The sequence below is a fragment of the Varanus komodoensis genome, unplaced genomic scaffold, assembly GCF_004798865.1.
Source record: "Varanus komodoensis strain SLA01 unplaced genomic scaffold, ASM479886v1 scaffold6_2, whole genome shotgun sequence".
Classification (NCBI taxonomy): Eukaryota; Metazoa; Chordata; class Lepidosauria; order Squamata; family Varanidae; genus Varanus; species Varanus komodoensis.
Window position 1 is genome coordinate 7,095,896 of NW_025336346.1, and position 14,236 is coordinate 7,110,131.

Below are 14,236 nucleotides of genomic sequence, written 5' to 3' on the forward strand. Positions count from 1 at the left end.
ATCCATTGCTTCCTCTGCTGTTAATCAGAAACAGCCCAGGGTTCTCAACAACCAGGAAAAAAAGACATGAACTCTGTTTAAAGGTGGTATTTCTCACCTCCATGGCTTAACCTGTTGGCCTGATCTTTCCTAGATAGATTTCACAACACATGACAATCTAAGTTTACTGACTTACAGGGTCATCAGCATTATCAAATACTTCCACAAACAGCAAAAAAGAAGAGTTTTGATATGCAGATTGCCTGGATATATCCCTGGTTAGAATGAGGCACTCATAAAGACTTGACGTGTGGAGAATATGTCATGACCTGCAAATGTGAGGAATACAGATGCATGGGAATTTTGCTTATGTACATAGACAATTCTCCAATTTTTGTAGAGCTTTGATAGAGGGGGGAGATATTTCCAGTGCTAAACATGAATACATTTTTCCATTTTACTGTTCAGCATTAGTGAATCTTTTTTTAGATGTAGAGCAATTATAAATGAATAAATGTGATACATTTTTATTTGCAGAATGAAAGCTGTAGTTGCTAACAGTTGAATGCAAATATCAATCAAAGTAGTTGTAAACACTGAGTTTTTTCTAGTCTTTCTGAGGAAAAATTGTCTCCATACTTAAATAATTGCTTGATTACATTGTCAATATTATAGGTGGAAAATGAAGAGCTGAGGCATCTCATGTGGTCATCTGTTCTGTTCTATAAAGCTCCTGAGAAGGAAGTGACAGCTTGTGTGCTACTGTCAACGAAAGCTATTTACTTCCTATTGGACGATTCTGTAACTCAGTCTGATGAGCACCATTTAGGTAAGACAGAATCTGTAAATTCTTGGATTCTGATAAGGTGTGCAAGGATAATTGGTAGTGATGTTTCAGTTGGATCAGGGGATGTGCAACTTTATCTGGCCCCTTGCCTTCTCTTAACTTGAATGTATCCGTTTCTACTAAAGAATTAGATCCTATGGTCCACATTGGAAGGACCCCTCCATAGGTTCTGTATGTGCACTGTGATTTTGTGGCTATGCAGAAAGCAGCATAGAATGCAGTAAATATGGAAAGGGAGTGATTCCCTTAGAATATTATGTAATGTATGTCTTGTATTAGGGCAACAGGGTTTGGGGAACCTTGAGGCATTTACAAAGAAGGAATGGCAGCAGGTATCTTAACTTTGGTTGCTAATTCTCCCTTAAACCCTTCCTACAAGGCCAGCTGCCTTGAGCATAATAGTGACATAAGAACTTGGAAACCCACATTTCCTAGGCCAACATATAATTCAGGCTTTTATGGAGTTTCATTTTAAAGTTACAGAATGTGACTCTTCCAAGATTGGAAGATAACCTTCAAATTCTTTTGGTTTAAGAAAATTTGTAATTTTATACTATCACTATATATTCTCCATCCAATAGGTTTTTGGAACAAAGGTCTCTTGGACTATGAAATCAATTCTTTCCACCTTTCTTGCTGTTTAGTTCTAAAATTAAATGATCTGCATTCAGTGAACATTGGACTTTTTGATCAGTATTTTCGACTTGCTGGTAAGTAAATATGTGTTAACCTTGCTCTCCTTTCTTCTGTCTGTGATGATCCTCTCTTTTTGTTTATAGCTTAACATACCATGTACATTGATATTGCTTTATAAATATTTTGTCAGTGTTGTGTTTCAGTTTCAGAATTTCATATCCTGCAGCCTATCAACTTGGTGATAACTGCATCTTATTTACCTTATTACTAACATTTATAATTTGTATAACATGCATTAAATAATTGCAACTTAATGTTTGGCAGTTTTACCAGGTTTAAAAAATTGGTGCATGTATGTGTACTATATTTCTGTTAGAAATGTCTTTGGAATAGAAATGTTCTGCTAGAAAAGCTGTAGATTGGTGGTCTACATTTGTGTCAAAATAGAAGGTTACAAATCAGAAGGCTTACATTGCTTAAGCTTTCACTTAATATTTTTCCCTTAACATCCTTTTTGTAGTAAGAAATGGCAGGGAAATACTGGAGATTTACAAGTAAACAATGATGACATTGGGACCATCTGTAAAATTTCATCACGAAGCAGGTTTAAGACCTTTCCTGAAAGCATTTGTACTTTCCTGTACTGGAAATGCCTGGTTTGCTATGTCCGGACAGGTGCTGTTGTTTTTCTTGGACCAACCTGTGTGTTCTAACACTTAATCATAAACAGTACAGAAGATGCTTAGATTCATACTTCAGCTAATTCAACTGCACTGGCAGAAGTAACGTTCCCTAGTGCCTCCTTGTCTTGGCAGCCCCTCCATATCCCTGGTTTAGACAGCATAGCAATGGACACTCATGGCTGAGTATGGGTTGAGTGTAGCTAGTTGAACCATTTATAGTTATTTGAGCCCAGCCATTCTATCAAATTATGGTTTATTAGCCACAGATAACTCACAGTTCATAACCCAATAGTAAGCTGTGGATTGTTCATGAGTTCACACAGCACAAAACCTATGGTTCAGTAACAACCCGTAGCTCAGTGACAACCCACACTTAACCTTGCGTTTGGGTTGTGATGATACATCAGCCCAGCCATAAGGGTGAACTATGGATGGATAGAACAGGATTCTCCAAAATCAGATGGAGTGATTTTCTTTCCCTTCCTCTTATTGAAGGCAGATACTGGGTCGAACCCTTAGCAGTATTTCCAGAATACTGCCAAGAGATTCTGTAGTGCACATGTAACCCAAATGCAGTCAAGTCAGTATGTTGAGTCTTAAGTACTAAACATTAACATTAACTTGGAAGTTGCTTTTGCTCTACATTTTTGACAGTTCATGTTTGTATGTGAAGTATACCTACTGTGTAAAAGTTTCAAGCACATATTACCAATAGATAGTAATTACTGAAAAATTATGGCAACACTGTAATAGGATCAGAAGCAATTTTAGTTCTATCTTCTTTTCAGGGCGTTCAGCAGAACATATATTAACTTGCCTAAGCAGAGACAGTTACAGTACTCATGCCTTCATCCAGCACTTGATGGCAGTACTCACACTCCTGGCAAGGACTCCATCTCCAGAGCCAGTGGACAAGGACTTCTACTCTGAATTTGGAAAGAAAAGTACAGGTACAACGATCCAGAAATATTTTGCATAATATTCTAGAGAATATGCATTAATTTGTTAGTATTCTACCTTTTTAAAGAAGCTGCTGGAGTTTTACATGTTCTTGGGTGGTGGGGGAGAATTCACAGGAGTAGTCTGAGAGGCAGGTACTTGTCCGTGTTGTTATGATTGTTCTGTTTGCACAGAACAGAAAATTGTGAGTTAATTGATCCATGATTTGCCATGTGCAAGTGGAAACGAGTGAGCATATTGCTTTCCACATGCAGACAGCAATCCTATACATAATTACTCAGGAGTGAGTCCTAGTAATGTGCTTTTATTTGAATTTGAATTTTTTTATTATAACTTTGTTTTTTCTTTATTTTATCTGTAATACTCTTAGTTGAAAGATGGGGTGGAAATATAATAATAATATTGAATCAGTGGTACTTTTTTAACATGTATACTTGGAAGCATGTAAAAAAATCATTGTGCAGTGATTCAGTCCTGCATGTGCAGAACATAGAATGTGGAACAGTTTCTAAATCTTTTTCCATTGAATTAACCCATTGTGTGGCTTATGAACACTAATGATGGCCAATTGATCATTTCTGTTGAAGAAAGAGCAAAGGGAAAAGATCTGTGTAGGAAGACGTGCATCACACAGGCCAGGAAGGAAGTCTTTCCTCTCTTCCTGCCCTCTGAACAACTGATTCATAGCAGGTTCAGGAAGGAGGGTTTATGGAAGAGGCATTGAATGGCTGGGTTCTGAAGAGTTAGAGACGAGATGAAGAAGATGGAGGTGACAAGATTTGATTGTGTTGTTACAGCATGTTAGCCCACTCCCTATCCTGTGTTAAAAACAACCCCCAGACTTCTTTCACATTGAAAGGGAACAGGAAGGAAGGATTCTAGTCTGGCTTTTTAATGCATTACTTCTCTATGTGCAAGGAATGTTTTGCATAAATTTTTCCTTACTTGCAGTTTGAAGTACAGTCTCATGATCTCTGCACCACATGAGTTTTTGGTATACATAGACTGGCTGTGTATTTCTGTACTACCAAAAAAAGATGGAACTTAACAGAAATGCATATCATACAAAATATGTAGGTAGGAACCACTTATGTGAATATGCTGACCACTACATAACTCATTGTCTAAATAATTCCTAGGAATGAAAGAGGAAGTTGAGAAATCAACCCTGTTCTTCAAATGTCCCTAAGAATATAATCATAAAAGCTGTAGAAAACAACTCTCATCACTCTGCTAAAGCAGAGCAATACAGCCAGTCTAGCCATGCTAGGAAAGAAATACTAGAGTTGGGTAGCAACTACAAAAAATGCTCTCCCTTGCCTTTCTTTGTGGTAGTACATACAACAGGGCCTCTAAAGCAGGCTGTAAATTACAGTGATGTCCATGCAAGAGGCAGCTTTATTTCAGATAGTCTGGTAACCAGACAGTTCATCCAGCACCTTGAATTGGCCCAGATTGGAGCTAGAGCAGTTAATGCAAGACTGGCATAATCTGGCATACAAAGCATGCACCAGAAAGCAATTGGGCTACAGTTTCTGAGCTTCTTTCAAAGAGAGCCCAAGGGGAGTTTGTTGCAGTAATCTAAATGGGAAGAAGTTACTGCATAGATCACTGCCTCAGGATGCAGAAACCCACATAAGCTGCAGACTTACAAGTAGGGAAAAATCAGATTTAAAAATAAATTTCTTTTTGAGGAAAAATCTGTAGAAAGATAGTTCTTTGTCGTGGCCTCTGTGCATCACACATATGGGTGCTGCGCCTGCGCAGTGCTTATGGCCAGAAAGATTCAAAAGCTTAATGGTTTTGGCAGGAACTCCACACCCCTCCCCCCCCATAATATAAAAGGGTGGAGTGCCCACTATTTCCTCAGTCGTCTTGTGACCACTGTTCGCTGTGCCTCGTGCCTTTTGTCTCTCAGTTTGTATACATTTATTCAAGTTTTTCCCTCCCTGTTAGAAGTTTTCTTCTCAATTTCCCCCTTTTCCCTGTTCAAAAAAAAAAATTACTCCTCTTTCTGTCTACTTTGCTATCATCTCGTTCTTCCTCAATGGCGCAGCGTGCGGCTTTCCGCAAGTGCTCTCAGTGTGGGTCCAAAATGTCCCCATTGCCAGGCCTTTACCAAGCAGGCGAGGAAAAATTGAGAGAATCGCCTGTGCAAACTCTTGTGGGACCAAGCCCTGCTCCAATCTGACCAACTGCCGGACAAATCTGTTCCTCTGTCCTCCACTTCCACCGCACCTCCGCCCCGCCCATCGGCTGATGGTGCCGGAGGGTCAACACTCCTCTTCATCTCCGCACAAACAAACGGAGAAGAGGAACCATAGTGGATTCGACAAGTCCTTAGGCCATAAGAAGCCGAAGAAGGACAAGACGGAGAAGTTGCCTCGTAAGCCTAAGAACCCCAATCATCACAGGCACCGTGATTCGGGTTTGTCTGCCCTTTCGATTCTGACGGCTATCTCAGTACCGATGCTGACCAGCCCGGCCCTCCAGTTGGCCATGCAAGTGACCCCGCCTGGTCTCCCAGACGGATCACACCTTCGGTCCAGGCCTCCCATGAGCAACGGGACATTCCCTTGTTGGGATCAATCCCTGAGGGAGAGATTTGAGACTTTCCTCCAATGGCTTGTTCACTTACTCCACAACCATCACCCGAGCCTTTCCCAAGGGCTGCTGCTCAGCAGGAGTGATATCAGCAGTGCGCCTCTATTCGTCCCTCAGAAGAATGGGTGCAGCCGCCCCATAGGCCATCTCATCGTGAGCCTGCCCCTCATACCTCATTTGATAACTCAACAGAACGGAGCTGTTCGTCACCCAGATCTTCCCTCCTTCAGTCTAACTGCCTGGCTCATTCGATGAACCACGGGTCCATTCAGTACCGGCGGATTCAGGGACTCTTCCACTTGTCTGTTACTATTCAGATACAGCTTCCATTTCCTCGATTCCGATAGACTTCGCATCAAATCCAAGCACTCTCGATCCCGATATTCAGTTTATTCTCCATTCTGCCCTAAGACCTGCAACTTGTCGGTCTTATGCGGCCAAATGGAAATGCTTCACGTTCTTTGCTGAATCCAACAGTTTTACCACTTCTTCGATTTCTTCTCATACCCTCATACGTCTATTCCTCAAGGTTTACAGAACCTTCAGCCACCTCTTCATCCAGTTATTCCTACCTGGAGCCTCTCGGTCGTTCTCCAGGCATTCACCCGAGCTCCGTTCGAGCCCCTGACAACTACTGACTTACGCCTCTTGTCTTTGAAGACTGCCTTTCTCGTTGCGGTGACGTCTGCCAGAAGGGATAGTGAACTCTGCGCACTTAGGATAGATCCTCCTTACCTGAACTTTCATAAGGAGAAAGGCGTTCTACGCACTGATCCAGGCTTCTTACCCAAGGTTGTGTCTCCTTTCCATATTAATCAGGTCATTGTCTTACCGGCCTTTTTCCCTACGCCCACTAACAATTAAATGGTCGTTGCATTCTTTCGACGTTCATCGCTGCCTTGCCTTCTACCGGTCTTGCACGAAGTCTTTCCGTAAATCTAACCACCTCTTTGTTAAATACTCGGACTATGATAAGGGTTCCCCTGTTGGTTCGCAGACGCTTTCAAAGTGGATCGTACAGACCAATGAGCTAGCATATCAGCTTGCCAAGCTTGACTTACCTGTCATGCCCAGAGGGCATTCCACGAGGGCAGTAGCTGCCTCCTCTGCTTTTGCCGCTGGCATTCCAATCCGGGACATTACAAGGCTGTCCCTTGGACTACTCCTTGCAACTTTGCCAGGCATTACTGCCTTGATGTGCATGCCAGACACGACTGCTCCTTTGGTCAGGCAGTCCTTTCTTCTTTCCTTCAATCATGACACCGCCTGCCTCCAGGTCTCATAAGCTTGCTAATCATCCATATGTGTGATGCACAGAGGCCACGACGAAGAAAGGCAGGTTGCTCACCTGTAACTGTCGTTCTTCGAGTGGCCATCTGTGCAGTCACACAGCCCACCCGCCGGCCCCGCTCGGTGTCAGTGAATGGTTTTATACGGTACCGTTTCTGTCTTCATACCGGTCCCGTTAGTGCTTTCTTTCTGTACGGTTCAGCAGGTTTCCTGCAATATCTCTCACTCCCACGAGGGGGCGAACAATCGGTCTCCAGTAGACTGAGGAAATAGCGGGCACTCCGCCCTTTTATGCCATGGTGGGGGGGGGGAGTTCCCGCCAAAACCATTAAGCTTTTGAATCTTTCCGGCCATAGGCACTGCGCAGGCGCAGCACCCATATGTGTGAATGCACAGATGGCCACTCGAAGAACGAAAGTTACAGGTGAGCAACCTGCCCTTTTCTATTTCAGATACTTTATAGTTCAAAGGATATACATCATGAAATAAGGGTTAGTTTCTGTAGCATGAGACAGTATGTTCATGTAATGATTAAATTTTTTGGTAAATGAAGTCGATTGAGTCACTCACAAAGTCATGCTTTTCCAAAGTTTTTTGTAAGGTTATTGGGTACTTTTTCTGTCTAAAAGATATTCTCACAGATACTTGGCTTTTCTGTTCCCAAAACTGAATTTGTGCCTGCAGAAATCAAATGCCCCTTCTTCACAGCAAAAATGTTATAATATAAATATATAGAGTTGAGAAAAATATCTCAATCCTATTGTTCCTTTGCAAAATTATGAACCCAGGATCAACCCCTTACCTCTTAAATGTTCAGGTAAAAATGCAATGTTACAAACCTAATTTTTTTTGCTGCTGTCTCTGTAGAAAATGCTTAAATGACAAGAGCAGAGCCTAAGCTATATATATTTATGTTGCAGGAAAAATGGAGAATTATGAACTGATTCACTCTAGCCGAGTGAAGTTTATATATCCCAATGAAGAAGAAATTGAAGACCTTGCCTTTCTCGTGGCAGAGAAAATGAACAATGTGATTCCTTTCCAGCCTCTGAATATACTTCTTTATGTGTTAGCATTTCAAGTGAATGCTGCAGAAGGGACTATTCAGTCCAAAAGCTCACTTCAACCTAAAACACTGATCTTAACCAGCTCAGACTTGTTTCTTTTCAATGAGGATTACATCAGTTACCCACTACCTGAATTTGCTAAGGAACCACCAAAGAAAGACAAGTATCAGCTTGCAGATGGAAGAAGGATCCGTGATTTAGATCGAGTGCTTATGGGCTATCAGACATATCCTCAGGCTCTTACCTTTGTTTTTGATGATATTCAGAATCAAGATCTCATGCAAAACCTGACCCTAGATCACTTTGGCAATGTTCTCAGTTTTCCTAAGGGGCAGCTTACCCCAGAGGGCCACCTCAGCCGAGAGATCCTGTGGTGTATCTTTATCCCAAGTCCAGAGAGCCGTGAGAAACTAATATCTCTCCTTGCTAGGCAGTGGGAGATCTTATGTGGCCGAGAACTACCTTTGGAGCTCACCGGGTAGTTCATCTGAATTTTTAATTGCCAAGCTGAGGCATCTGGCTGAAGGTTAGGAATTAAAGCACATTATTGATGGAGGTAAACCGAGATTGGCATTTTCCTCACAGTAACATAATGTGAATTTGAAGCTTGCCTGTGCATTACCATTACAGTTTCTTGTGCGTTGAAGAGGTTTTAATGGTACAACATAATCTACTTAATGGTTGAACTGTAATTTTCTAAACTCTATTTTTATGTAACAGTGCATATTCAGAATCCTACTTAAGCATCTTAGGGGACTGTATGGAACAAAAGGAGTCAAGACTTGGCATTCTTTCATTAGGGCTGTTACATTCCCACTGTGTTTTTGTACATATATCAGTTTTGCTATTCTAGACAAATAATATGTAAATAACAGTAGCAAGATGCTTGTGCTATGTCAAAGTGCAATGTTCTTTGTACAAGATGTATTTTATTGCCTATGCTGCTAACAGTTATTTAATGATCCTTCTGATAATTTTTACATTTTGTCTTTTTATGATGTGTCAAATTTAATTTTATATGCTAATCATGAACATGATAGCAGAATACACCTATAATCAGAACCTGCTTTTACATATGATGAACACTTTTAACAGTTCAAAAAAGTTACTGGTATCAATTCACCAATGTGAACATAATGACTGGCCAGGATTGACAATAACTATCTTGTTGCCAACAAATAATGAAGCACTTGTTGTCTGGAGCACTGTGTTTGTTGCCAGTTTTCTCAGTACAAATAAATTGAAATTTGACACAATTGTGTTTCTGATTCAGGTTCTGTTTCGATGTATTTTTACACTGTAATTAATATCTCTGTACATTGGTAGTGATCAGGTCAGTGGTACTTCTAGCTTTCTAATAAGCCTCCAAGGGGATTTTTAAAACAACACAAAAACTTAGCAGAGTCCTGGGCAGATCATTCAAAGAGGAGACTTGGGTGAAAGAACCTTGAACACATGCGATCTCTGATTACCTGTTTGCTGTATCCTGGTGAATGTTTCATATTTTATTCATTAATTTTCCTCTTGCAAGTATCTCAGCACCTTGAAGGACCTTGAGCAGTGTCTGCAAAGCACTGCACTCCCTGCCCCCTCCATTAAAAAAAAAACAAAAAAAAACCAAACCTGAAAACCATTAGGACACTGGGGTCTCCTTCCTGTTCCTGATCAGCTGTTTGGAAAACAGGAAGAGAAGGTAAAAGTTGCTTTATGGCCCCACCCCTTTGGCCTTTCTGCTTTCTTTTCCACTCCCAGCCTCTGCTATTCTGCCTCCTTCCCACTCTCTAATGTTGCTATTTTTCTCTCCCTGCCATCCATTTTATCTTCTTGCCTCTAATTGCAGTATTTTTTTCACTGACACCATCCCAGCCTCTCTCTTACCTCCCAGCCCCTTCTCTCTTTCTTCACATCTGCACAGAAAGCACCTTGCTGGGAGAGAGAATGTAGGAGTGCCAAATGGGGGCTGAGTGGCTAAGGCTGGAGTCAAGGTAGGGAAAATTTGTTTTCCCTTCAGAACGGCAGCATTTTCATGTCCTTTAGAGCTGGGGAAAGGGCTATGCTTAGGAGATGCACAAAGTATTCCAGTGCAGAAGAAGAAGAAATTTCGGCTGATTTCTAAGTAAGCATGCATAGGATTGTAACCTTAATTGGGTATTCTGTTCTGCTTCCTTGAGTCAAAAAATGTGGATTTAGTTTGAAATTCAGATCTTTCCTATGCTTGCTCTTTGACTAGCCAGCCCCCACAGTAGCAATTATGTGACTAGCCATATCCTGTGTGGGGACCATTTTGTGATGGAGCCCACAGCAGCAAATTCCCAAACGTGCTCCTGGTTACAAAAAGGTCGTGGTTGACATGTCATTCTCCAAATTAATGAACTTTGCATTCACATTCTCTCAAGAATGCAGTCTTTCTATGTATCCACCTTTCTCTTGCATCACCTGGCACATATCGCAGCTGTGTCACACACACGCCCATGTGTTTAGTAGGACTCGGGAGCAGTAAGAACCTGCCTGATGGTTTCTAGTGCACTCACAGGCAAATTTTGGAATTAGGTATTTCTAGCCCAATGCAAGCTGTGGTAGTTTCCTATGCATATATTACGTCAAAGTATGTAAGCAGGTTTGGCAGAGTTTGTGACCAGGGCAAATACAAAGATGCCCACAACTGAGTGTTCAGTATCCCCTTTAGAGGTTTTGTGTTTGCCACTTGGGGGTGGAGTTGATTGGAATTTGGAGGAAATGTATTGGTGAACACAGTTTGTGCTAGACAAAAGTCACTGTCCAAGTATACTTTTGCATTCAGCGATACTTGAAAGGCTCGCCCGCCCAAGTCGCAGAGCAATGCGTTATAAGAACAGAGGGCTCTTCTAGAAGTGGGGAGTATGAAAGAATGTAAACCATTGACAGCAGGGGTCCTCAAACGTTTTCAATGGGGCCAGTTGAATGGTGGCGGCAGCGGCAGGCGTGCCTGGCAAGGCGGCAGCTTGCTCACTCAGAGATCTCCGAGCGAGTCCAAAACGATCTCCAAGAATCAGGCGGTGGCGAGCATCTGTGTGGCGAGGTGGGCAGCAGCAGCGAATGCGGGGAGTCCGAAACCTCTGAGGGGGGCCGGATAAGTGGGCATGGCAGTCCGGATCCGGCCTGGGGGCCACAGTTTGAGAACCCATGATCTAGAGGGCCATGTGGCTACAAGACTGTACAAAAGTGCTAAATAAATAAATCTTAAGCAAAACACTGACTTTGCTGTACATTGAAGATTCCTTCCTGGCTCATCAGCTGAACAGGCAGTCATTCACACAATAAACACTACATCTCCTTGCAAGGTTGTGTTACAGTAGTGAAGCTGAGCTATAATTTAGTTGGCTCATCTTTAATTATACCATTTTCTTTCCTGGCCTCAGATAACTTAGGCAATCAGATTGAATGTGTTTTCTTCTCAGATTTAAAATAATATTTTTATCTCTTGATTAAGCTATGGAATTTGTTGATGCTGGAAAACTAACACAGGGTAACATACATTTTTGGTATAACATGAGTCTTGGCAGTCTTCAGTTTTTGTCAGGACTATATAAATACACGATTTCAATTGCAGGAAACTGCCTGAACTGAATAGGAATTGTAAATGCTTTACTAAAGAATGGTTTGTGGCCTAGCACTTTCTCAAAGCATTTGAAAATAAGGAGTATTTTATGTGGAAAGCACCAAGATAAAAAAATGGTACATGGACACATGGGAAAAACAATAATGAAACTAGAACTGTTCCTACTCTTTCTGATGCAGCCATTCTCAGTGCTCAAAACCAAAGCCACAAATACTGGAAACAGCTTCTCTCTTCAATAATGGAAATAGAAAACAACATTCGAGCTGCTTGTGCAGATTTGACTTTTGCCTCTGCTGCAGTTTCCAATTGCTTCTTGATCTGCCCTTGCTCTGCTGCAAAACAAACAGCCAGTGGTTATCACCCCATCTATCCTCTATTTCTAATTATAACATCAGAAACTATATTATACCATGTCCATCTAGTCCAGTGCCGACAACACTGACTGGCAGCAGCACTCGGGGGTTTCAAGGAGGCATTTATCCTGCCTTCCCTGGAGATGCGGTCAATCAGTCCAGGGACCTTTTGCATACACAGCCAGTGTTCTGCCACTGAATTAGGACCCTTTCCAAAAAGGATGCTTGTCACTCCGTAGCTGCCAATCAGGGAAACCTATGCATGGGGCACTTGGCATGGATACCAAGAGGAACCAAGGGGCTTGCACCTCGGGAGTATTTCATTTTTAATACATGTATTCGTTTAAATCAATTCAAATACCTGTTTGAAGCCTGCAGTCCCCTGTTCAGTTACTAGGGGGCAGGCTTTCCCAAGCAGCATGTAGCCTGGGGGTCCAGTGCATACAGTTCGAAGCAGCAGGAAGGAAGGAGCAATCGAAAGGACAAATGTGTAATGACTCCCCCCCCCCCAGCTCTGGTGAAGACACCCCCCCAGCAATGGAATGGACAGACCTCCCCCTCAGAGGGCAATGGGGCTGTGCCTCCGTCCTGTGTTAATTGCTCTCTGTACTGCCTAATACCTAGACCAGGGATGGCCGATTTGGAGCCATTAAGAGGCAATCAGTGCATATCCCCACAGCGGCTACATTTATTCATTTATTTAATTTATTTATTAAAAAGTTTCTATGCCGCCCCATTCGCTGAAGCCTCGGGGCGGCTCACAACATAAGATAAAGTACAAAAATAACAATATAAAAATACCAATATAAAATAAATAATATAAAAGAAGTCGCCCTGGCCAGATAAAAGCAAATACTGTTAACAGTTAAAATGACGCTTAAATAAAAAGGTCTTCGCCTGGTGCCGAAAAACAAATGACGGCGCCAGGCGGACCTCTCTGGGGAAAGAAAGAAAGAAAGACCTGCAGTTCAAGCACTGCAGCGGCCATACTTAGCTTAGGAACAAGATGAAGTTGGCTCCAGTACGTTCAGAAGCCAGAAATGCTGGCCTGCAGGAGCAGTGGGGAGAGGCACGTGCAGTCCACGGACCACCTGCTATCTGTCCCTGACCTGGGCCACAGAGGGCAATAACTAACAACAACAACACTATCCTTGGTCAGGGATGTGCTGTAGAGCCAGGCTGGCTTGCCATATAGTGCCGTTTGCTGCTTTTCTTCCTCTGCCTAGCCCTGCCAAAAAGGCTCTTAAGCTGAACGGCAATCCAGAGTGACCCGTGTCTACAGTCGCTATCCAGGCCGTAGAGAATACTTCTCATTTGTTTGAATGCTGGTTTCAGAAGCTACATAATGGTGCTGTTTGTTTGTGTTTCATTTCTATACTGCCCAATAAGCCAAGCTCTCTGGGCAGCTCACAACGATTAATCAAATGGGGAAAGCTCTGCAACGGAATAGAGGCGTCTAGTCCAGTCACCTGCTGATGAGGAAACCTGCTGTCGCAGCTTTTGTGATAGATGGCTGTACAAGTGCCTGCTTCAAAGTCTTTTTTGGGTCCTACCTTGCTGAGCTACAGAAGACAAGTTTGCTGCATTAGCTTTGTGAGATCCCTTCACATATGTGAAGAGAAGAGCCAAAATGATGAAATGGTTGGAGCAAAGACTCTATGACAGGGGTCTCAAACTCGCGGCCTACGGGCCAATTGCCAGGCCGAGTGGGGCACGGGGGAGGGGCCCTGCGGTCTTCAAAGCGCCAGCGGCGCCTGGGCCAGCCTCCGGGAGCCACGCGGGATGAGCGGCCCCCCACCACCGCGGTGGTGGGATACTTGATGCGGCCCAGCCTCACCCAGACTCTACTTCCAGTGGCCCCCAGGTAAGTTGAATTTGAGACCCCTGCTCTATGAGGAAAGGAAACATTGTCTGGTCTGTTTAGCTAGGAGAGTCAAGAAGACATCATAGAGGTGTACAAATAGGAGAGTGTGAAGAAAGGGGAGAGAGCACCCACTTGTGAAAAGCGGCTCTAATGCAAGAGTGGCCAGGAAGTAGACCTCCAGATGTCTGAGCCTTAAATTTCCAGATGTCTCTCCCACGTCCCCAGTGGTCGGGATTGCTGGGAGTTGCCATCCTAAGCACCTAGTGATCTGTTTCCTGCCCACCCATGCTGTGAATACTCCCAAGATCCAGGACCCTGGCTGAAGCCAAGGGAGCCTGGAGCTGGCTAAGATGGC

General features: G+C 43.0%; 1 protein-coding gene across 3 annotated transcripts in view; it reads left to right on the forward strand.

Annotated features, from left to right (window-relative positions):
• NISCH (nischarin) overlaps nt 1-9,322 on the forward strand; it is a 54,288-nt gene extending 44,966 nt beyond the window's left edge. Inside the window, exons 18-21 of one of the 3 annotated variants that reach the window (XM_044451625.1) lie at nt 655-808; nt 1,471-1,536; nt 2,934-3,095; nt 7,920-9,322. In XM_044451625.1, the coding sequence (XP_044307560.1) occupies nt 655-808; nt 1,471-1,536; nt 2,934-3,095; nt 7,920-8,548 (1,011 nt within the window). In that variant the 3' untranslated portion in view covers nt 8,549-9,322. Of the gene's footprint in view, nt 1-654; nt 809-1,407; nt 1,537-2,933; nt 3,096-7,919 lie in introns of those variants that run through there. The other 2 variants (XM_044451624.1, XR_006416725.1) reach the window with 2 other exon arrangements.
• Nucleotides 9,323-14,236: the final 4,914 nt, after the last annotated feature.